Source organism: Caenorhabditis elegans, chromosome IV (genome assembly GCF_000002985.6).
Source record: "Caenorhabditis elegans chromosome IV".
NCBI classification, from domain to species: Eukaryota; Metazoa; Nematoda; class Chromadorea; order Rhabditida; family Rhabditidae; genus Caenorhabditis; species Caenorhabditis elegans.
The window spans coordinates 1,847,977-1,873,067 of NC_003282.8; the positions used below are offsets into that span (position 1 = coordinate 1,847,977).

At 36.4% G+C, this 25,091-nt stretch overlaps 1 protein-coding gene across 7 annotated transcripts in view; it reads left to right on the forward strand.

Annotated features, from left to right (window-relative positions):
- Nucleotides 1–94: 94 nt before the first annotated feature.
- egl-4 overlaps nucleotides 95–25,091 on the forward strand; it is a gene marked incomplete at both ends in the record, with an annotated part of 32,526 nt that continues 7,529 nt past the window's right edge. For 2 of the 7 annotated variants that reach the window (NM_067740.6, NM_001307521.5), the window contains 6 exons: nucleotides 95–250; nucleotides 12,860–13,027; nucleotides 14,707–14,942; nucleotides 16,144–16,310; nucleotides 17,397–17,493; nucleotides 23,788–23,911. In NM_067740.6, the coding sequence (NP_500141.1) occupies nucleotides 95–250; nucleotides 12,860–13,027; nucleotides 14,707–14,942; nucleotides 16,144–16,310; nucleotides 17,397–17,493; nucleotides 23,788–23,911 (948 nt within the window). Of the gene's footprint in view, nucleotides 251–1,688; nucleotides 1,716–6,253; nucleotides 6,516–10,580; nucleotides 10,644–12,859; nucleotides 13,028–14,706; nucleotides 14,943–16,143; nucleotides 16,311–17,396; nucleotides 17,494–23,034; nucleotides 23,295–23,787; nucleotides 23,912–25,091 lie in introns of those variants that run through there. The other 5 variants (NM_067741.5, NM_001028052.5, NM_171279.6 and 2 more) reach the window with 5 other exon arrangements.

The window sequence follows — 25,091 nt, forward strand, 5'->3', positions numbered from 1 at the left end:
TGATACCTCCGACGCCCGCCATCCACCACATCCACTCACAATCCGAAAATTAATCGATAAAACAATAAAGCGACCAGCGGAAAATCAACTGGAAATGAGCTCTGGGAGCCGTCCGTCGAGCGGCGGTGGTGGTGGTGGCGGAGGAGCCAGTGGTGGAGCCGGTGGTGGTGCTCCAGGTGGTGGTGGAGGTGGAATCCGTGGATTCTTCTCCAAACTTCGTAAGCCGTCTGATCAGCCGAATGGGAATCAGGTTAGAGTTTTGTGGGAGGTTTTTTTGCAGGAAAAATCGCTGAAAAATGATTAAAATTTACCTTTGTGTAGATTTACGGGGATTTTGGGGGAAAATATGCGGGAAAATGGGCAAAAATGATATAATTTTGATAAATTTGGCCTAAAAATCCCGAGTTATTCGGTCATAATGTGCTCAGGACTTTGTAAAGACCTATGTGGATTTACGGGGGTTCAGTGTCGATTTACGAGACTGTAATGTCGATTTACGGGGGTTCAGTGTCGATTTACAAGACTGTAATGTGGATTTACGGGGGTTCAGTGTCGATTTACGAGACTGTAATGTCGATTTACGGGGGTTCAGTGTCGATTTACGAGACTGTAATGTCGATTTACGGGGGTTCAGTGTCGATTTACGAGACTGTAATGTCGATTTACGGGAGTTCAGTGTCGATTTACGAGGGCTGTAATGTCGATTTACGGGGGTTCGGTGTCGATTTACGAGACTGTAATGTCGATTTACGGGAGTTCAGTGTCGATTTACGAGGGCTGTAATGTCGATTTACGAGGCTTTAATGTCGATTTACAGGGGTTCAGTGTCGATTTACGGGATAACATTTTCCGAAATTTTACTGAAATTCGACTAGTTTTGGAATGAAATCCTTCAATTTTGCAAAATCTTTCCAGGATTATTTGGTGTTTTCCGCAGCTCCGTGTATATTTACGGGGGCCTGTGTCGATTTACGAGAGTTTTTTTTCAATTTGGCGAACTCAACATTTGATTTGAGTTTATACCATAAATGCAGTTTTCTAAATTGAAAATTTCAAAAATCTGTGTAGATTTACTGATGCCTATGTCGACTTACGGGCGAAACTTTTGGTGATTTTCACCAATTTCAGCCAGATTTTCAAAATTTTCAGGTTTTTTGTGCACAGAAATGGTATCAACTTTGACATTTTTTACACATTTCCGGTTGAAATCCTCGGATTTTTGCTAGATTTTGTCTGAACTTCTAGATTTTCGTGACCAGAGATCATTGTCACTTTGTGTGGATTTACGGAGGAGCCGATTGTCGATTTTCTGGATTTTCTGCGGTTTTTCCGGGGTTTTTGGTGCTCCAAATGGAAAATTCTTCCGAATTATTGCCTAGACTCTTCCGACTATTCTGCTGGTTGTTCCGAGTTTTTCAACACATATTTTTCCAATTTCCCGCTCCGGAGCTCTCCGCCAATTCTGCTGCTCGGCTCTCTCCACAGGACGCCTGCAATACGACACCAACTGTTGTTTGATGGCTCCATGGGGGTCGCGTAATGATCATGTTCATGTCGACTTGACGAAATTCCTCTTATCACAACAAATTGAGCCTGGTGATAGCAGACCTGGTGGTGAAGAGTTTTCCGTATTTCTAGTCCTATATTCCGTGCTGAAATGTGTGGAAGTGTCTGAGTATGAAAAGATGATGAAGCAGCAGCCACCCAGGATTTATGTGAGTTTTTGGCGGACCGAAAACTTGGAGAATTGGAATTTGATTGGCATTTTTTCGCCTTAAAATGCGACCTAGTGGGGGCTAAATCCCAGATTACGGTAGAAATTTCAGAAGTTCAGCTCTAAAATTAGAAAAATCATCGACATTTGAGCAAGACATCAGGATTACCGAAAATCTGAAATTTTTAGGCGAAAGCTTGGATTTCCGATGGCTTTTCAGTTTTTAAAATTGACAATTTCAATAGTCTAATAATGGATTTTTCCTCGAAATTTCGCCCAGAATCACGGAAGAAAATCGATTCTCATCTGAAAATTCGAATTTCGCCTTCACCGCATACGCGCCCCACTGAGAAAGTTAGGCATTTTTTCTCATTGGAGCGTGTTTGCTACTAAATCCACGTAGATTTTTCTATTTTCCGACAAAAAAATAACTGCAAATTGATCGATTGATCTGAAAATTGATATATTTTTTTATGAAAAAAAAAAAGTAATTCTCTTATCAATCCCTATCGGCCGAACTGACGTCATGTTGTTCCCCACAGCTCAAAGCTTTCGAAACAGTGAAAACTCGGCCATTACTAAAAATGCCAAAATTCGCAAAAATTCGAAATTTTGGCAGAAAAAGGCGGCGGCCACGAGCCGAAAAATCTCGGCCACTTCACGGAGTTTATAGAATAACCGAACAATTTCTTTTGCTTTTCGGTTTACACCTGCTTCCCGGTGAAAAGTCTAGAAAAATTTGAGCTTTCTGAATAGAAAATACATCTAAATTGCCATTTTTTTCCTGTTAAAGATCGCAGAAATTCAATTTTTCCGATATTTTGGCAGAAAAAGGATGAGATTTGACCCAATCTTCCTATAAATTGTTACTTTTTCCCATAGCTCAAAGATTTCCGAACAGTGAAAACTCGACCATCACGTGGTGCCAGGTGTGTCCCATGTCGGTTTGATCTACGTTGATCTACCAGAATGCGCGGGAAATTGGACGCAGACTTTTCAACTTATTTTGCATGGCTAAGAACATGCGGACGTCACATTTTTTAGGCCAAAAAATCCCGCATTTTTGTAGGTCAAACCGTTATGGGAAAGTCTGGACCATACCGATTTGTTCCTCGGTTTTTCACGTGCTCGTGGTGTCAAAAAATTCCAGCTTCCCAGACCACGTCTCACCTGGAAAATTGATCGATTTACGATTTTTCAGAGTCGAAATTCGCAAAAATTCAATTTTTCGAAATTTTGGCACACAAAATTTCTGAAAATTGAACAATTGATCAGAAAAAAATTCGATAGTTCTTCTTATCAATTTTCTCAATGGTATTTTCTTCCTGGTGAACTCTTCCTTATGCACAAGTGTACGTGCTCTTGTGCAATTGTGCATTGCACAAAAAACGGGTGAGCCCATGCCGATAGGGACGACCGACGCTAATAGGATTTTCCTCCCGTCGTCGGGCCGTTTTTCTCATTTTTTACAAGCCAGTTTCATTTTTTTATGCCCAAAAAAAAAAGTTTTACTTCATTTTTTTTTATTTCAAGGCCCCACCACCCCTCGTCGTCATCACTATTTTTGGACGTTTTGCATTAAAAATATGTGCGCCCTCCCATTTTGCCAATTTACTTTTTTTTAATCACCTGCCTGCCTGCCCCGGCTGTGTGTCAACAACACACAGAGAGAAACACAATTTTTGAAAAAATACAACTTTTTTTTGTTGTTTTTGATCTCTGTCGCCCAACGAAATTGAGTGAAAGACTTGATTACCTATTTTCTAAGAAAATTGAATTCCCGCCCTGGGGAGACACACACACACAGGAAGCACATTTTTTCTGCAATTTTCCAAGAAAAATCTGAAAACTTGTTGAAAAATGAGAATTTCCCACGATCACATGCATCAAACGCGCCCTAATGAGAAAAGTATTCAATTTTCTCACTGGGGCGCGTTTGCAATATGCGATCGGCGGGACATTTGAATTTTTTTTGTGTGCGGACACTTAATTTTATGCACTTTTTGTTTACTTATTTTCCTGTCCTTGAAGCCCTTTTTCTGCAATTTTTCAAATAAATTTCCACTAGAAATATTTTTTGCTCCGCAAACGCGCTCTAATGAGAAAAAAAGCGAATTTTCTCACTGGGGCTCGTTTTCTGAATGTTATCAGTTTTTTACCATTTTTCGAGACGAAAAATCTAGATTTCTACGAAAATGTACGTGGCATCCCAGAATTTCTGCCTTAAAAAAAATGAAAATGTGGAAATTTAAAAATTTCTGAAAATTTTCAAAAAGCTTTTGAATTTGTCCGTGGGGCCCGAGAATTTCTGCGAAAAAAAAGCAAAAATATCCTTTCGTTTTCCTGCCTCATTGACTCTGAATCAGGTAGAAAAGAAAAGGAAAATGGAATTAGAACACACGGGCGGTCTCGAGACAAGAAAAAAGTCAAGGAACAGGAGCTGTTTTTGTCGGCCCAATTTTTCACAGAGAAAAAGGAAAGTAATTTCCATTTTCAGCCTAACAAAGCTGCCTCGTTTTTTGTATGTTCATTCATGACAGAATAGTGTGGGAATTGGTTTCTGAACACCTTTTCTTCGTCGATTTTTTCTGTCTTCGAATTTGCCGAGATTCTTATCTTGTTACGCCTCTTGTGCGCCTTTAAAGATCACTTAGAAATCGTTAGATTTTTATTTTGTTTCTTTTTCACCGTCACGTCACTTTTACTATTGACATTTTCTGGTTAATTACTGTAGTTCTACAGTAATCCAGAAATTTCGAAGTTTCCATGAAAAAATATTGTCAGAATCAAAGATTTTCTCGTGTGGCAAAAGTCAATTTCCGTTTAACATTGAATTTTCGAAAATTGTTTTCGAGAGAGAAGCTGAAATTCGAAAATTCAGAATAAAGGATTTCTGAGAATCTTTCTCTCGAAAAACTGGAAAACTAAATTTCCCGTCTTTTCCTAAAAATTCGATTTTCTGCGAATTTCGATCTGAAAGTAATTGTTTCTCAGTTCCACGTGGGAGTTCTCAAAATTTTCTTGTCAAAATTTCAAATTTTTTGATCGAAAATTAGTCGAAACTCGAATTTCGCATCGTGGATTTCATAGAAAATCTAAATTTTGACAATTTTCTCGAAAATTGGACGAAATATATAAAAGTCGTGATGTCACACCACTCGGAAATTTGTTTCCCGCGCTCTTTCTGGAGGTAAAAAAAAGAGCTTTGTGGTCATAAAATCCGTTGGTGTGATTCCGTTCCTTGTTTTTCTTAATTCTCCTTTTTTCCATCCATATCCGATTCGGGGCGGCGGCGGTTGTTGAAAATTGAGATTCAGGAGCACCGGCGGCGGCCGAGGAGCTTGTTATTTTCAGTTTAAGTTGTGTGTGTCACTCACTCCATTTGTGTGAGGCAGTAGCTGAAGAAAATGAAGAAAATAAAGAGAAAAGTGTTGTGACACACACACACACACACACAAATCTCATTTCGCTTTGTTATTATTATTTATTATGCTCCGTTCTCCACTTTTCCCGCCGCTGTTCCTGATTTTTGAATTTTGTTCCCTGATAGATCAAGAGTTTTTGGAAGACCCACGTGGTATCAGGGAAACACTTTTTGACTACTGGATTTTTGACTACATTGCTTTTTGACTACGAGTGTCTTTTTCGCTACTGACCGAAAAAATAGCTACATTCGCACAACAATTTTCCGATTTTCCTCAGTTTTTTTGACAGTTCTTGTCGGTTTTTTCGTCATTTTCTGACATTTTGAAAAACGCCTGAGAAATAGATTTTTTAAAGTTAAAATGATATTTTTTAATGCTAGTTTAGCATTTTACAAGTTTTTCTTGGCATTTTCTCCTGTTTAAAATGGTTTTTATTTAGAAATTTTAAGGAAATTTTACAACTTTTTCATAGAAACAGAGCTCCTGAGCTGATATCGAATGTAAATTTATGAGCGTACTAGGCATTTCCCATTTTGCACGGAAATTCGAAATTGATGTAGTTATTTGAAGAGTTGGTTAAAAAATCGAAATCAAATCACAGTTGCACCTGTAGGATACCTTTTATGAGTCAAAAGTGCTTGAAACAGCTGCAAAAATTAAAATTTTCCGTTATTCCAATTGATTTAAGTTCGCAATTTCCTTGCCCAGAAATAGGATTCATCGTCGAGATTCTTTTTGGTTTTCCAGTCTAGTTAAACTTATTCCAGATTAGCTGTGAGACTTATATAATGCAGACGTCATCATACCAAGAATTTTGATCTTTTTCCTTTTTTCTAAAAGAATTTTACAAATTGTAGCCAGAAAGGTCAGTAGAAAATTTCCAAAAACTGTGATTATTTTGGAGATTCTGATATTTCTGGGGGGGACCAGTTTTGCAGAACTGTGAGGCTTCACGAAAAAAAAATCTGCGAAAAGGTGATCTGGCACACGATGGCAGATCCCTTTCCCGTAGATCCTGTTTTCGTGGGACCTCTGAACTGTGATCTTGAATTATCATTCTGTAGTCTTTTGACCTCTTCGACGTTTTCTTCTTCTTCCGCAACAAGTAGCCTTCACCTTTCTCCCTTTCTCCTTCTCTCTCTCTCTGTTTGCATCTCAGTTACCCCACCACCGCGACTGGCCAAATTTGATATCATTTTCATTATTGATATATAGATCTAATTTTTGACGCCGCTGTGTCCTCATCGATTATTATATTGCTAATTATTTGAATTTTTCGGCTCTAAAAATACGAGAAAAGTCAGCAGAAGAAGGTGCGCGGTGGCAGCAAAATGTGCTGGAAATTCAATCCGCTTAAAGCCTTGCGCGTTGTTGAGGTGAGTTTTTCCTTTATTTTTCTTTTATTTTTTGTCGCTTTGACTGACTAAAAAATATCGGTTTTTTTCAGTCCTAACTATTAAAAAAGCATCAAAATCAAAAATTGAAAAACACTTAAAATTTCACGAAACTAGAGATTTGGCAATCTATCCCATGCTCACATTTCCCATGCACACATTTCCCATGCTGACACTTTCTCCCGTGCATACAAAATTCCCATGCTTACGCCCAGTAGTTCGAGTACTCCCATGCCTACAATTAATTTTTTTTTCCGTTTAAACCTTTTTTTCCGTTCCCAAAAAAAAACCTTTTTTTCCGTTCCCATGCTGACATTCCCATACATGCATTTTCTCCCGTGCATACAAAATTCCCATGCTTACATCCAGTAGTCGAACGTTCCCATGCCGACATTCCCACACATACATTTGTTCCCATACTTACAAAAATGTATTCCCATGCCGACATGGAGCATTTTTGTGCTCCAGAAGAGCACAAAGTCAATTTTTTTGCTCATTTTCATTGTATTAGGCTTACTTGACAGCTTTCAGTTACAACTGATCGCTTTTTTTTTCAAAATGCATTAGTTCTCGATTATGAACAAGGAATCGAAGAAAAATGGGGATGACTGCCTATAGAGTAAAATTTTTTTTTGCTCAAAAAAAATTTTTTTTCTCTCTATTTTGTAGGATATAATTAATTCGGTGAATTCCACAACTTCAAATGTTCATATTGCTGTTTCCGTGCAGTTATGAGTTTAGCAGTGCCTTAGGAACATTCCATTTTTTGTTGCATTTTGTAGGAATTCGGAGCTATCTTATAATTTCTACAAATTAGAAAATCCATTTCGCATTATTTCATGTAACTTGAACCTATTGCTTCAAAAATAGCACAGAACGAATGTTGATTCTGTTTCTTTCATTAAAAAATGTGCTACTGTGCATTTTTTCCCACTTCTACGACTTTAAAGGCGCGCGCATTTATACAAAATGGTCCCGTCATTGGTCTCGCCAGCGCTCAACAAATCAATGGGATGCGCGTGGCGAGATTATTGCGCGAAAATTCGCGCGCCTTTAAAGTCGTAGAAGTGGGAAAAAATGCACAGTAGCACATTTTTTAATGAAAGAAACAGAATCAACATTCGTTCTGTGCTATTTTTGAAGCAATAGGTTCAAGTTACATGAAATAATGCGAAATGAATTTTCTAATTTGTAGAAATTATAAGATAGCTCCGATTTCCTACAAAATGCAACAAAAAATGGAATGTTCCTAAGACACTGCGAAACTCATAACTGCACGGAAACAGCAATATGAACATTTGAAGTTGTGGAATTCACCGAATTAATTATATCCTACAAAATAGAGAGAAAAAAATTTTTCAAAAAAAAAAATTTTACTCTATAGGCAGTCATCCCCATTTTTCTTCGATTCCTTGTTCATAATCGAGAGCTAATGCATTTTGAAAAAAAAAGCGATCAGTTGTAACTGAAAGCTGTCAAGTAAGCCTATTACAATGAAAATGAGCAAAAAAATTGACTTTGTGCTCTTCTGGAGCACAAAACTGTTCCATGTCGGCATGGGAATACATTTTTGTAAGTATGGGAACAAATGTATGTATGGGAATGTCAGCATAGGAACGAAAAAAAATGGAAAAAATGAGGTGTATGCAAGGAGTACTTCGACTACTGGATGTAAGCATGGGAATTTTGTATGCACCGGAAAAAATGTATGTATGAGAATGTCAGCATGGGAACGGAAAAAAGGGAAAAAATGAGTTGTAGGCATGGGAGTACTCGAACTACTGGGCGTAAGCATGGGAATATTTTGTATGCACGGGAGAAAATGTCAGCATGGGAAATGTGTGCATGGGAAATGTGAGCATGGGATAGATTGCCTAGAGATTTCAGGCAAATTTTACAATTTACCATTTTTTTCAGCATTTAGCAATTTAGAAATTTTTTTTTCGAAATTTTGAACTGCCATTTTTCGGAGGCATTCGTATTTCAGATAAAATCCGCGTAGAAAAAACATGGTAGTAATAAATTCTGTATCCTGAAAATCTCTATGCATGAAAAATCTCTGAAAATCCTATTCAAATTGCACTTTCGTTTCCAGCGGTCTGTAGAAAAATCCATTAGATTTTCCACGAAACTTTTTTATTCTTTATTCATTACAAAAACCCTCATGGCATATTTTATTTGAATATGTGGAATTTCGTAAAGTTTCCAATGTTCAACTTCCAGCAAATTCATTTGAAATATCAATACCCCGAGAATGGAGCCTATAGGTTCGAAATTTCCAGAAATTTTGAATCCGCCGGCAATGAAATTTTGACAATTTTGTGATTGCGGACTCCACATGGCTGCTCGTATGAGCTTTGTGGAAAAATGCTTTTCTGTGATACTTTTTTCATTATCCGATTGTAAATTTCCGTAAAGCCCGTGGAAAAACTTCATTTCACGATTCTTTGTTGTTTGCGGATTGCGTTGCCGCAATACACCTCACTTTTAGCCTAATTAGAGGACATGTGTGAATGTAATATATTTACATATTTGAGAGGCCCTTGGAGAAGCTCACTTCTCCATTCCCCCCGGAGAATAGGGTTGTGCTGCAAAAAAATGCGGACGATTTGAATCAATTTTAATGGACGATTTGAATCAATTTTCCCTTTTGTGTGTGTGTCTGATTTTCTGAACACTCCTAGTGTAGGCGCGCCTGGCTGGATGTGAATTTAGTTTGAAGAAATCGTGAAATTCACCTGCCGAACTCAACGCTGACACGGACGGAGCTAATTGCAACTTGGAAGCGATTAACCTGTTCAAATAGAGCAAATCAGTTTGGTCAATATAGATGAGAAGCTAGGATCATAGCACAAGTTTTCCGCTTCGACGGGTGCAAATTCTGAGATTTTGAGTGATTTCCGGACCCACAAGGTACAACTTTTGCAAAGGTTAAAGTTAGTTTCCTGGAAAGAATTTGAAGAATTTTGCTTAAAATATCCGAATTTTTGTGGTTTTTCCCGAAGCTTTCCCGAATCAAGAATTTGGAGCATTTTCGGAAGTTTTTCGCCGAAAAATTTGAATTCCCGTGCACGATGTGTCGTCGTCTGGAATGAAAACAATACATTTGGAGCATTTTGAGCAAATGTTGACGAGTGAAAACCTAAGCTTGTGCACAGACGTTGAAATTCATTTCCGTAAAAATTTGGATTATCAATTTCCGGAGCTTTAACATGGTGCATTGCCAAAATTTCAAAAATCGAGAAATTTTCGGTTTTCGGTCTGGCGTTGCAAAGCCTCCATTTAGTGAAGGTTTGCAAAAATCTTTGCAACATATTGCCAAAAAAAAACAAAACACAATGTTTTCGCTCCTCCAATCTCTCAACGATTGCGGCGGCGGCCGCCGCAAATCATCACCATCATCAGTGCAGTTTTGACCGACCAACACACCCGGCAGAAGAAGAAAAAGCACGTGATTTCGTGTCTCTCTCTCGCTCTCTCTCTCTCTCTAACAGTCGCGGCGCCAAGAACCGTAACTTTGCTCTCCGCCTGCGTCTCCTCAATCTTTCCATCGAAATGTGCCACGTCGGAGCCTCTCTTTGCTGAAAGGATGCACAAGAAGACACGCAGAGACACAAAGACGGCGTTGTGCCACGAGAAGGACCATTGAATCTTTCTCGGGTTCTCTGCGTCTCCGAGTCACTCGCGACTTGTCACCCGCCACGGGCCCCTTTTCTCTTCTTTGCTTTCTTTTTTGCTGTTGGGCTTGCCAAGGAATTTTGCTCTTCTTCCTCTTCTCGTCGTGAAGCCTATCTTTGGCGCACTTTCTTCATTTTTTCCCTTTTTTCCCTCCCAGTGTCACAGCAGCAGCAGCAGCGTCTTCACCATCAATTAAGTGTGAAACTGCGGAGAAAGGAGAGAAGAAGGGCGGAGCCTCTTGTCCTGTCCGCTACACGACAGACTTACATTCTCGGTCATTTTTCTTGTGTGTGTTGGTTTTCCGTTACGATATAAACTATCATATATATATTCCAGCCGCAGAGAGAGAGCGGTGATTTTTCTCACCAAATGTATGGATCCAGTCGCCACCATATGGACTCGTTCTCCTCGAACGATGGTGGCGCGTTTTTGGTGAGTTTTCAGTGGCTTTGTTCTTTGTGTGTTGGCTCTCAATTCAATTAGGGAGAACTGGTTGAAAAACAACCAGTTTTTTTTCTCTTTTCGATGGGAGAAAATTCGGGAAAAATCCGGTGGAAGGAAGTGGTTGGGTCGTTCTTCTTTAAACTCAATTATATATTGACACGTGGCTTTACACTAGAAATTGGCTTCACAGCGACAAAAACTTGACTTTTGGAGCTGAAATTGTGGTTTTGGGCAGTTTTTTCCTGAAAAAAAACCACCTGGCGAACTTGGACTTTCTGAAATTTCCGACAAAACGCAATCGATGCATCATGTTTTTGGGAGATTTCTAGAGAAATACTCAAAGCTTCGACCGAATCGGAAAGCGTCGTTTCTCGCTCAGAGCTTAGTTATGGCCTCGAAAACTAGAAATTTTCCAACAAGAAGCCTTTTCCGATCACTTCTCTATCGAAAGATTGTTCACACTGGAGATTGCAGTAAGTATGATCTCCAGGAACGGTGAAATATTGGCTTCACAGCGCCAAAAACTTCAACTTTTGGGGCTAAAAATGTGGTTTTGGGCGTTTTGGGAAATTTTCCGAAAATTCCGAATTCCGAGTTTTCCGGTAAAACGCAATCGATGCACCTAGTGATGGCCGCGAAAAATTGAATTTTTCCAACAAGAAGCCTTCGATGCACCATGATTACTCGTAGTAGTTTTGTGCGCTCCTAGAGCTAAAAATTCTCTTATAATTTCTCCGAACGAGAATATCGACTTTTATTTCCGATCATATCTCTATCGAAAGATTGTTCAATCAATGGCCTTCGTTTCCAATATCACCACTACACAATACTTATTATCTCGTCTCTATTTTCACGACTATGTTCTACGATCCAAAACATGACCGCTACAGTTCGAAAAGTGACTTTTTGTGACTTTGAGACGCAGACACCCCACTTTATTGTGTATTGATAAGCGTCACAGAGACAGGGAAAGGTCGAAATTTGCCGCCGAAATGAGAAAAAGAAGAAAAAGACACATAGTTTTTCGTTCTCAACGACCGATCACAGACCAAAAAGTGTTGGTTGTTGATACGGTGGCGCGACGGGGGTCTTCTTTCCTTTCATTGAAATTTCGTGAATTGAGAAGAAGAAAGAAATGGGAACAAAAATCACCAGTGATATCCAAATAAAAGGTGTTTTTAATTGGATAGAAGGTTATAGGACACACTTTTTGAAAGTGCCGTTTTTTGTAGCGATCACACAGAACAGATCTCATTTAGAGATGGAGTCCGACAAATTTTTTGTCGAGAAATTCGGCAGATTTTCCCGATTTGCCGGAAATTTTCCCGATTAGCCGGAAATTTTCATTCACGAAAACTTGCCGGTTTACCGATTTGCCGGAAATTGACATTTTCAGCAACTTGCCGGTTTACCGATTTGCCGGAAATTTTCATTTACGGCAACTTGGCGGTTTGCCGATTTGCCGGAAATTTTCATTTTCGGCAAATTTTCTCGATTTGCCGGAAATTTTCATTTTCGGCAAATTTTCTCGATTTGCCGGAAATTTTCAATTCCGGCAACTTGCCGGTTTACCGATTTGCCGGAAATTTTCATTTTCGGGAAATTTTCCCGATTTGCCGGAAATTTTCATTTAAGAAAACTTGCCGGTTTACCGATTTGCCGGAAATTTTCATTTACGAAAACTTGCCGGTTTACCGATTTGCCGTAAAAAATAGTTTGCCGCCCACCTATGGATGGAGTGGTGCTAAAATCGTCAAATATCGCAATACAACTTGTTGAAAAAATTTTGGAATTTTTTTGATATTTTTTTTTTCAAAAAGTGGCAATAACCCAATAATTGCCACTTTTTTGACTCGAGATTAAAAAAGTTCCGACATTTTTTTAAAAGTTGCATTTGTCGCGATATTTGGCCCTGTTAGCACCATATGAATAGATTTAAAGCATTTTTTCACTATCTAAGTAACTGTTTTTTTTTTTCGCAGAAGTGTTGAAGGAAAAATCGAACAACTGCCCATTTTTAGAAATTTTGGAGCAATTTTCAGCGAAAAAAGAGATTGATTATATTGATTTTTTGAATATTTGTACAAAAAATTACTATTTGAGCTAAATATCGTAAAATTTGAATCAAGCATAAGATGGAATTTACAAAAAAAGAAGCCAAATTTCAATCGAAAAAAAAAAAACTGAAACCTCGTAATTTTCAGGTACAAGTCGGCACACGAACGTTCGAGGCTCACGAGCTTCAGAAGCTGATTCCACAGCTCGAAGAGGCGATATCTCGGAAGGATGCACAACTCAGACAGCAACAGACAATTGTTGAAGGACATATTAAGAGGATTTCCGAGTTGGAGGGAGAGGTTACCACGCTTCAGGTGAGCAATTTAGAGCTCTGAAATAGGCTGGAAATTGAAAAATTTCTATAGGCCAAAACCTTGAAATACCAGAAAATGGAAAAATAATGTTGAAAACATCGGACCAATCAGCGCGCTTAACCACGCCCATTTTCTAACCAATCAGGAATTGATTGGTTCAAAGTGGGCGTGGTGGGAGATGCTGATTGGTCGGAAATTGTCGTTTTCTGAATTTTCTGAGTGAATAGGCGATTTTTCTGAAATTTAAAAAATCAATAAAAACAAAATAATTTTTTAATTTTCGTGAATTTTTGAAAAAATCGAAAATTTTTTTCGTTTCGAAACAAAATGTTAGAATTTTTTTGAAAATAAAAAAAATAAAAAAATAAGAGAAATTATCAAAAATAAATGTTTAAAATTTATTGCTTAAAAAAATTCAAGAACAATTGATTTTTTTTTTGAAAAATAATGTTTTTTTTCAAAAAATGGATCTGAATTGGCATTCTGAAAGTTATTATCAAAATTATGAAAAATTCTGTAAAATAAATTTTAAAAAAATTGAAATTTTTTTCCAAAAATTTCCAATTTTCTGAATTTTTTTTAAATTTTGCCGAAAAAAAATTAGACAAAGGGATACTGTTGAAAATTTTAATTTAAAAAACTTTTCAAAAAAATGTTGATTTTCAGAAAATTAACAAAAAAAACTCTTTTTAAAAAAATTTTCAGAAAAAAGGAACATTCTGTCAAATCTTATTACAGTTCAAAAAAAATCAAATTTTAACAGCATTTTTTTATTTGAAAAATCCTTCTGAACAGAATTTTTTTGCACAAAAAAAACTCACAAACTATGAAAATTTACGTTTTTCATCACTGCAACTTTTTCCTCACGAGGGACGAGGAAAAGTGGTTTCTAGGCCATGGCCGAGGGGCCGACAAGTTTCAGCGGCCATTTATCTTGCTTTGTTTTCCGCCTGTTTTCTTTCGTTTTTCATCGATTTTTTTCGTTTTTTCTTATTAAAACTGATAAATAAATATTTTTTGCAGATGCTAAAACAATTTCCAAGTGAAAAAATTATGTATTCAGTGGGCAAGCAGCAGTAAAAGTGGTCAATGTAAAATGATGGATTACGAGAATACAAAACCTAAACTTTTTTTGAAACATGATACATGTGATGCTTAGATGCTGAAATTACCTGATTTTTATAACGAGACCGCTGAAAAAGTTTTGAGGTTTTCAAAATTCAACTTTTTGTGCGAAAATCTCGACTTTTTCACCAAAAAAGTTGAATTTTGAAAACCTCAAAACTTTTTCAGCAGTCTCGTTATGAAAATCAGGTAGTCTCAGCATTTAAGCAGCATATGTATCATGTTTAAGAAAAAGTTCAGGTTTTGTATTCCCGTAATCCATCATTTTACATTGACCACTTTCACCGCTGCTTGCCCACTGAATACATAATTTTTTTACTTGGAAATTGTTTTAGCATCTGCAAAAAGTATTTATTTATCAGTTTTAATAAGAAAAAACGGGAAAAAGCTGTGAAAAACGAAAGAAAACAGGCGGAAAATAAAGCAAGATAAATGGCCGCTGAAACTTGTCGGCCCCTCGGCCATGGCCTAGAAACCACTTTTCCTCGTCCCTCGTGAGGAAAAAGTTGTGCAGTGTTCATTCCAAATTTGCAACAAAATTTCTGCGTTTTCAGAGAGAATGCGACAAATTGCGTTCCGTACTGGAACAAAAAGCTCAATCAGCTGCCAGCCCCGGCGGACAACCACCATCACCATCTCCACGTACCGATCAACTTGGCAATGATCTACAGCAAAAGGCCGTGCTACCGGCCGACGGAGTTCAACGAGCCAAAAAGATTGCCGTTTCAGCAGAGCCGACGAATTTTGAGAATAAGCCAGCCACACTTCAACACTATAATAAGACTGTCGGGTAAGTGGGGATATTTCGAGAAAAAAACAACAAAAAAAATATATTTCAGAGAAATGACATTTACTTTTGGAAAAAAGGGTTTCAAAACCTTTTTTTTCCAAAAAAGTTTTCGAAAAAAAATCTAAAAACTGAATTTTTCTGAAAAATTTTTATTTTTTTCAAAAAAAAATCATTTCAATTTTCTACGTTCAAATTGCGAAAAAAAAACTCCAAAAAATTACAAATTCCCTATTTTTTCAGTTTTAACCAAAAAAAAAAGTAATTTCCTCAAATGTCTAGAAAAATAAAGAAATACTAAAATTAAAAAAAATAATCTAAAAAACGGACAAATTCCTTTTTTTTTATTTATAAATCAGTTTAAAAAATGTTCAACTAAATGTTGCGAAAAATATTTTTAAAAAATTACCGAAATTTTCAAAGAAATGTCATTTATTTCGGAAAAAAACAGTTTTTTTCAAGAATAAATATTTCAAAAAAATGAAAAAAAAATCGGAAAACTGGATTGTTCGAAAAAATTTCTAGTTTTTTTCAAAAAAAAAACCTTTTAATTTTCTATGCCCATTTTCCTTTAAAAAAAATCAATTTTGGATTTTTTAAAGTATTTTTTCGGCAAATATCTAGATTTTCAGGAAAAAAACCAGTTAAAAATTTTTCAAAGTAAATTTTGCGAAAAATATCAAAAAAAAATTTTTATACAGGTTTTTACCAAAATTTTCAGAGAAATATAATTTATTTTGGAAAAAAAAACTGGTTTTTCTAGAATAAATTTTTTTTTAAATCGGAAAACTGAATTGTTCTAAAAAATTTCTAGTTTTTTCAAATAAAAAAACATTTCAATTTTCTATGCCCAATTTGCGAACAAAAAAATCAATTTTTAGAAAATGAAATTTTTTTAAAGTTTTAACCAAAAAACGTATTTTATTCAAAGTTCAAGAAAAATACTGAAAGTTGAAAAAAAATCTAAACAACACTTTTTTTTGGCAAATTTCTAGATTTTCTTTTTTTTTTCAAAAAAAAGTAGTTTAAAAAATTTTACTAAAGTTTTCGAGAATTCAATTTAAATTTTCTGAAAAGTGCAAATTTTGAAAAACCGAAAAAAAATCAGAAAACATGATTTTTAAATGTTCATAAATTTTTTTCAAAGGAAAAATGTTAAAAATCATAAAATTTTCCATCAAAATCGTCGTCTATTTTCTTTCAGAGCCAAACAAATGATACGTGACGCCGTGCAGAAGAACGATTTCCTGAAGCAATTGGCAAAGGAGCAAATAATTGAGCTCGTCAACTGTATGTACGAGATGAGAGCACGCGCCGGACAATGGGTTATACAAGAAGGAGAACCTGGAGATCGACTTTTCGTCGTTGCCGGTCAGATTTTGGATGTTTATGAGTGTGTGGAAAATGAGAAAATCGCAGAAAATTGAATCGGAAATTAATTTTTGCCGCCGTGGAAAATTGATTGAAAATTGTCTAAAATCAGCAAAAATTTCTAGTATCATTTTCTCGATTTCTCGGCATTTTTGAATGATTCCAAACAAAAAATGTTGCAAAAGATTTTGTGATACTTTCTGTTATTTTTTTTTTCAGAAACCTAGTAATTATTATTAATAATGTGTTAGGATTTCGATAATATTGAACGAAAAGTTGCATATTAAATACAAAAGTAGCTAGTTTAGCTTGTAAAGTTTTTAAAAAGAATATTTATTAAAACATTTTAAAAGTAATCATCGTTGTTTTTTTTTGTTGTTGATTAAAACACTTTTAGAAAAAGCCCCCGTTACTGAATTAACATACTAAAAACCTAATTAAAAAAAAATCACACTGATTTCCCCAATTTTTGCAGAAGGAGAAATCAGTTTTTTGGTGGAAAATTGATTTTTGGTAAAAAAGAAAAAGAAAAGTTCATGAAAAATGACAAATTTACTGAATTTGACGTCGAAATTGACATTTCGAGCTATAAAATGTAATTTTTTTTAAACGTTGAAAATGCATAGAAATTTGAAAAATGATGGGATTGCAGGCTTTTAAACTGGTTTTTTTTCGTATGAAAACTGCTCGAAACTCGAAAAATTACTAGTTTCCTATTTTAAAACCCCTAAAAATATCAAATTCATTGAAAAGTGACAATTAAAAGAGGCGAATCTAGGTTCTGAAATGAAAATGGCATTTTTGGCCTAAAAACTACTCTAAATCGATTAAAATCAATGAAATCGTCGTGAAAATCTGTATTGTCATTTTTGCTGAAAATTTATGAAAAAAAATCAGTTTTAAGCGATAAAAAAACGAAACATTTTCAATCAAAAATGTAAAAAAAAAATTCTGTGCAAAAAATGTTACTATATCCAGCCAAGTCCAGCTGAGATGTAAAATATATCGGAAATTTCATTTTCAACCTAATAAATTGCTCTGAAATTCAAAAAAAAAACCCACTAATTTCCCCAACAATTTTTGCAGAAGGAGAATTGCAAGTTTCACGTGAGGGAGCTCTTCTTGGAAAAATGCGCGCCGGGACCGTTATGGGAGAGTTGGCTATTCTCTACAACTGCACAAGGTATGGATTTATTTCACTTTTTGAGAGAAAAAAAATTATATGTTCAGCTGGTTTTGAGCGGCGGGGAAATTTGGGGCTTTTTTCAGATTTTCAGATAGGGATTTTCAGATTTTTGAAATTTAGCTAAAATATAGCTAAAATATCAATTGTCACTTATCACACCTGCCTGAGATTATTTTTATATAATTTTCACGTTTTATTGAATATTTTGGTAGTTTTCCCTCCATTTTTTGTAGATTTTCATGTTTTTTTCAGTCGTTTGGTAGTATTTTGATTGAAAAAAACCTGTATATATATATATATATATTAAAAATTTAATTTTAGCAACTACGACACAGTTAAATTTGAGTGTTTAGCTTAATTGAGCCGTTTTCTTGAAATTTGAACCGCCTTAAAAATTTATTACCTTTACCTTTTTTTAATTTATTGGGCAATTTCCAAGAGTGTCGTTAAGAAATTAATAGCAGGAGGTGATCGGCAAATGAATTTTCCGGCAAATCGGCAAATTGCCGGAACTGAACATTTCCGGCAAATCTGCAAACCGGCAATTTAGCCGAATTTACCAGACTGTGGTTTTGCACATTTTTTCTGGAAATTTCAGAAATTCAATTTTAATCGGCAAAATTGTACCCAACTTATAAATGTTCATACATCTATTTTGAAAAGTATGCAAATTCTATGAAAATATCTAAATAAAACGGGAAATAAATTTCGAAAAAGCACAGTTTTTAATGTTTCCGTCTGTAAAAAAATCCGTCTTAAAATTTCCGGCAAATTGATATCCGGCAAACGGAAAATCGGCAATTTGTCGAAAATAAAAAATGTCCGGCAAATCGGTAAATTGCCGGAATTGAAGATTTCCGGCAAACCGGCAATTTGCCGATTTTCCGAATTCGTCGACAAAAAATTTGCCGAACTGCAATTATAAAGAATCCCTCTAAAAATTCCCAGAAAATCGGCAATTTGTCGAAAATAAAAAATGTCCGGCAAATCGGTAAATTGCCGGAATTGAAGCTTTCCGGCAAACCGGCAATTTGCCGATTTTCCGAATTCGTCGACAAAAAATTTGCCGAACTGCAATTATAAAGAATCCCTCTAAAAATTCCCAGAAAATCGGCAATTTGTCGAAAATAAAAAATGTCCGGCAAATCGGTAAATTGCCGGAATTGAAGCTTTCCGGCAAACCGGCAATTTGCCGATTTTCCGAATTCGTCGACAAAAAATTTGCCGAACTGCAATTATAAAGAATCCCTCTAAAAATTCCCAGAAAATCGGCAATTTGCCGAAAATGAAAATTCGCGCCGAGCTCCAATTGCCATCCACTGATTCAAAATAATAATTTTTTTCGGAAATAGGCCTGGCGAAATTTGATTCCTTTCCGGTGATGCTATTTTTATCACTTTTCCAAAAAATCACTTGTTAAAATAATTTATCAGAGAGAAAAAAAATAGGCGGAAGAGATATATGATAAAGAGAGGTGATCAGATGATATGATTTCGTTTTCTCACTCGTTTTCACTTTTCACCGAAAAAAATTTCACTGTTTTTTTTTCACTTTTTTCAGTGATTATTTAGTTACCTACCTACCTACGTCAGCCATTAACGATGCCCCATAAATTTCTCGGCGGCTTACTGATAACACACTCTCTGCTGCCGCCCGTCAAAACAAGTTGTTCTCTGCTTTCAGAATTTCAGAGATCGTCTCGTTCTACTTAATTTTTAGTTAGTTGTTCATCTTCTTGTTCCGCGTTCAAATATCACGTTATCACTCGCCCGACAATATTAAATTTATTTATTTATTTTTCAATTAAATTGATATATAAATGTCAATTCTCATCAAATTGTTTGATTTTTCGTCGTCGTCTTCTTGTTTTTTTTGTCTTCTGAAAAAGTATATATAATCGCATTTTTGACCGGTTCCTCTCTTATTCTTCGCATCATCATCATCATCATCGAGAAGAACACCTCTATCAGAGAACCTGCTATAAGTTTTTGTTGCCATTGATGGCTTCATTTCTTTTTGATGTTTTTTTTTCGGATTTGCAGAACCGGATAATCTGAGATTTTCCGAGTTAAAGCTCGAAAAATGACGATTTTCAGTGGAAATTCGCATTTTGAGCCCTTATTCCGAGAATTTACGAGAAATCCTGATTTTCAGTTCATTTGCCTAATGGGTCGAATTTGAACATCGGGATAATCTGAGCTTTTCCCCGAGTTAAAGCTCGAAAAATGACGATTTTATTCACTTTTTGGGACATTTGATAAATTTTTAAGGCCTATCGTGTTCGAATAAAGAAAATCTCAAACTTTCCTATATTCGAGAATTCGAAATACCCCGTGATCTGGGATTTTTCGGGGTATTTTCCGAAAAATGAGCATTCTGATCCATTCGTGATGATTCTCCGATGTCATTTATTAAATCGAATCCAGAAACGGCTTGTTTTAAGATTTTCAGTCAGCTTTCAAAAAAAAAGAGCTTCCACCAAATCTTTCATACCGTTCTTCGACGAAAAGACGACGAGTACCTCGAAAAAGTGTCGATTTTACAAGTTTTTGCCACAAATTAAACCATCAAATTCGTCAGTTTTGACCAGTATCACAGCTACATGTCCACTTTCTTCTTCTTATTCCTCTCAAGGACAAACTATCATGTGAATGATACGGTGGTTGAGAATGAGATGGAAAAGGAATTGATACACAAAATCATGGTTCTCCTTTTTTGGTGATGATGATGTGTTGGTCGTGTTTTTGTATGTGTTTTGAACAACTTTTTTCGAGGGTTTCGGCCTATTTGAGGCCCTTGGCTTCCGAGCCCGAAATGATGTAGCCTACCGTAATTCGAATTGACAAAAAGTTACTCAAATTCCTCACAAAGAGCATTTAAGTATTCTGATCTCTGGTAGCTGTTGGATCACACGTGGTTTTTAAATCAGTGACGTCATCAGCAAAATGTTCGTGACGTCATAATTTGTTATGCCATGCTCTGCAGAGGTTTCCAAAGATTTTCACTGAACTTTTCAGAAAAATCACTGGAAATACTGTTTTTTCAAAAATCGGCTATACGCTGGAGAAGATTGAGATTTCAGTTGAACTTAGCTCTTTTTTTCGAAAATCGACTTTGTCATAAAAATTTTGTGAACTTTTCGGTAGGTCCCGTTGGGAAGGTCCATGTAGAGTCAAAAAGTCCCATTTCGCCTTGATCTTCAAAAAATGCGGGAGGCGAGACGCAGCCGTCTCATCTGATTTCGCATGGTTAAGAGCGTGCTGACGTCACAATTTTTCTGGAAAAAAATTCCCGCATTTTTTGTAGATCAAAGCGCACCACTGACACCACGTGAAGGTCGGTACTTTTTTAAAAGTAATATAGACGCGTTTTTTTAAAAAAATTCTGTGAAATACGTTTCGCATCATTTTTCGAAGACCACCCAGAATCTTATGGAACGTCAAAGTTTAAAATTTGTTGGAAAAATACCGGTTCCCCCCGCCGTGCGGTGCAGCTTACCCGAATTGTACACACACACACACAAACTGTTTGAGGAAATGTGTTTGCATGATTACTTTTGTTATATTTAGCCAGCATTTCGGTATCAGCAGCTGCAGCAGTAGTTATTTATAAAATGGTAGATTTGCTTCTTCTTCTTTTCTTCTGCCAAACGAATTCTCGTATGGTGTTATCTGGGTTCATGATCTACAAAATGCCCGCGTATTCTATTCGTTTTTTTTATCTTCTTCTTCATTTCGAGTAATTTCAATGCCATTCAAGATTTCTCTCATCCTATGTCTCCATTTCTCTTTGTGTCGAGAAAAAGAATCTTGAAAAAAACTACCGATTTCCGAAAAAAGTTCACCTTTGTTTGGCTGCCGCCGTTTTCTATTTTTCTGTCATTGGTATTTCGTTTTGAAGGCGAAGTTCAGTTATTGAAGTTTTTCTCGACTTAGTTGGGGGGCTTTACCCCCGATCAGAAGATCTTCTGAGATATATTTAAAAAAGATTTAAAAAAGAGGATTTAAAAAAGATTTTTGAGAAGTATATTTCTCGTTAGTTTGATTCCTCCCCGCCTCCTTAAAGTAGCTGGAAAGGTAGATGAATTACGACATAGCCCATTTGACCCAGAAGTCTTTATTCTTTTCTTCCCATGCCGCCGACGCTTTTTTAATCATCATCACATTTTACCTATCTTCTTGTCGATTTTTCGCATTTGGTCTCGAAGAAACTGGTGTTGAACCCCTTTACCTGATTCTACGCTAGTAGTTGTGATGGTCTGTAATCGCCGTGATTCTTTGAAAATTCGGGAGGATCCTCCAATCTCGTTTTGAGTTTTCTAGTTGTCTCTAGAAAGCTGTCACGATTTTAATGAATCTTGTAAATTCTCGTTGAGCCTCTCTCTCGAGCCTTCTATAATGTTGTATTGAGGCTTCTAAGATCTGAAGTCTACTAAAAGCTCCATGTTTTATTTGGCCCCTTTTGAGCATCACACGAGGTTCTAGGAGCTTTTATGATATCTGAAGATTATATACTTCTTTGATAATCCCCGGCTGATGAGCTGATGAAGATGATCTGGATCCTTTAAAGTCTATTAAGGATCTTCTCACTCTAGGATCTTTTAGGATTATCTATATAGATCTTCTAAGAGGTTTCTGAACTTTTGGAGCACCCAAGACTTTCTGAGCTCCTTTCTAATATTGCCTACAACTCCCCATCCCCTTCTCTAGAGAGATTATAGACAGAACTCTCAATATGTTTAACAGAACCCGGATCGTCTAGAAACCTCCAATAATCTTTGTAGATTCTCAAAAGTTCTCTGAACAGTTTTAGTAATCTACGACTCCCCCAAGGATCTCCTCTAAAACCTCAGACGTTCCGTATCTCATGTTAGGATACACTCGAATCCTATGAAGATCCTTCCGAATTCCCTAGGGCCCTCTAGGATCTGTCTATTAGCCTACGTATGTTCTGTTAGTGCCCTCCGAAGTTCTCTTCTCGGATCTCCGAGGCTCCCTGTGATCTTCTTAGGATCGCCTAGAACCTTTTGAGGACTCCCTAGAATATTTAAATTTATTATGTTTTAATCAGTTTCATATCATCCTTCTCTCCAAGGCCTTCTTAGGAACGTCTGAGATCTTTTAAAATCGTTTAGGAAGCTCTATTGATAGGTTCTCGTCGACGTTTAAGGTTCTCATCGTTGAACTTTGTCCCATTGTTCCTCACCCTGTTGTTTGTTTATGTTCTTCTCTTTTCTCATTTTCCTAGTTAGTCTTTAGTTGGAATTTAATTAAAGTTTCACTCCCCCCCCCCCCCACGCCCACGCCATTTTCCATTTCCACACCTTTCTCGTGGCTTGCTTCGTCCAGAAGAATTTCAGAAATTTTTCTGCAATTTTTCAAGCAAAAATTCCTCAAAACCCGTCGTCTCACTGTGTTGATGGGGGTAATTCGGTTGTTTTTCTTCTCTTTTTTTTTGTTTTAAATTCTCTTTTTTACTACGGCTTCTCCTTCTCCTTCTTCATATCAGTTTTACATAATACAGTACCACCCGGCTTGAATGCTGACGTGCTCGACGACGACATGTCAAATCTCGCCTGCCTACCCGAAATTCATCGAAAAGCTGCGGCGAATGATTTGGGGTCGTGAGCCGTCGACTTCGTATGAATTTGATGAGCTCGCGCAACAAGTCGCGCTGAAATCGCATCGACGAAACGTTGACGATGGTTATTATGTGGAGGAGATACATTTTGAGCCGCCGCAAGTGGTTCGGAAGAAGCAGCCGACAAGAAACCTGTTTTACAAGAGATCCCATAAAAAGTTGGTTGTGGACGGAGTTTTTTTTTGAGCTTCTGACACTGTAAAAGCTTACCAAATCTGGCAAAAAGCTTGTTGAATGGCAACTATAAACTGAGATAACTGCGATTTTGTTGAAAATCTGAAAATTTTAAAAGATTTCCCGTTAAAATCCTCTCAAATTTCAATTAAATCTGTAGGAAACGTGTCAAAGGCTTGAATATGCTCAGTTGTTTTAGTAAAAAACTAGAAAGCCTGTGGTTTTTCTGTAAATTTACAGATTTTTGGCAACTTTTCTGACAAAAATTTAATAATTTTCAAGTTTTTCGCTCTTAAACATTGCAGAAAAGGTGTCAGAAGCTTGAAAAGTCTTAATTTTCTAAGAAAAAAACCATATTTTTCAATTTTTTTTTTTGAAATCTACATTTTCAGATTTAAAAACCCCCTCAAAACCAGCTGAAAAAACCAGCTCCCCAAAAAACTTTGGATTTTCAAAAATTTAAATCAATTTTTGCAGAACCGCATCAGTTCAAGCATTAACCGACGTACAATTATGGGTGCTGGATCGATCCGTATTCCAAATGATTACACAGAGATTGGGAATGGAACGTCACTCGCAGTTGATGAATTTCTTGACAAAGGTACGAGAAAATGCTATAAAAAATGTGGTGAAAATTGCGCCGCAATCCACACCTAAAAACGGCCTGAAAATGAGACTGAATTGGTCCTTAAAAAAGAAAAAAAAAGTTTTTATTTTAATCAACTCAAATAATAACTACTCTAAATCGTCCTAGAATAACTTGAAATAAGTCCAAGTCGGGCTAAATTGGCCCGATTTAGACTAAAACTGGCCCGACGATTAGGACTTTAAAAAATATTTCAAAAAATGCGTCTAAATAGGCCCAAAGTATCATCATTTGTGTTAATCTTTGCGCCGGCGACCCGTCATTTGATGATTAGCGTCAATCAATTTTCTGTTGATTTTTCGATGATTTCGGTGATTGAAAATGTGAAATTCACGTGAATTGATCCCCCCAAATGACAAATGAACTTTTAATCTTTTTTCCCTGTGAACGCCGATTTTAACGAAGAAAAATCACGTAATCGTTCGAAATTCGAGAGAAAAAACGCGATGAAGGCATATTCTTGACCAATTTTGCCAAAATTTGAACTATTTTGGGTCCCACCACGAATAGCTACAGTACCCCCGGAGAGATTTTCGTGGCGGGACCCAAAAACAAACTTTTAAAAATTGAGGAAACCTAGTCATGATTATACTTAAACGAAAGCTCTCTTGTTGAGCTGAATTTGAATTTAATACAATACACTTTGTTATATAGAAACGTATAATTTTTTGGGTCTCGACGCGAATTAGGAATTTTCAAAAAAATTTGAATTCGTCATAAAAAAGTCTCATTATCAATAGATTACACTCCTCTTTGACAAACGATTTGACAAAATTTTGGGGTCCTACCACGAAAATCCTACAGTACTTACTCCAAAGCGATTTTCGTGGCGGGACCCAACAAACTTTCAAATTTGAAGAAACCTAGAAACCTTGTCATGATTATACTTAAATTAAAGCTCTTGGTGAGCAGTTTCTGAAATTCGCGTAAAATTGGAAAAATTTTTGGGTCCCACCACGAAAACCTCCAGGACATTTCGTGGCGAGACCCAACTTTTCTCCAAATTTACGGAATTCAATCATGTTTATACTCAAATGAAAGCTCTAAACGTGTTGATTTCGATTTTCGCGATAATTTTTTTTTTTTTTAAATTGCCTCTAAAAACTTCCATAAATTATGGTTTAAACTGTAGATC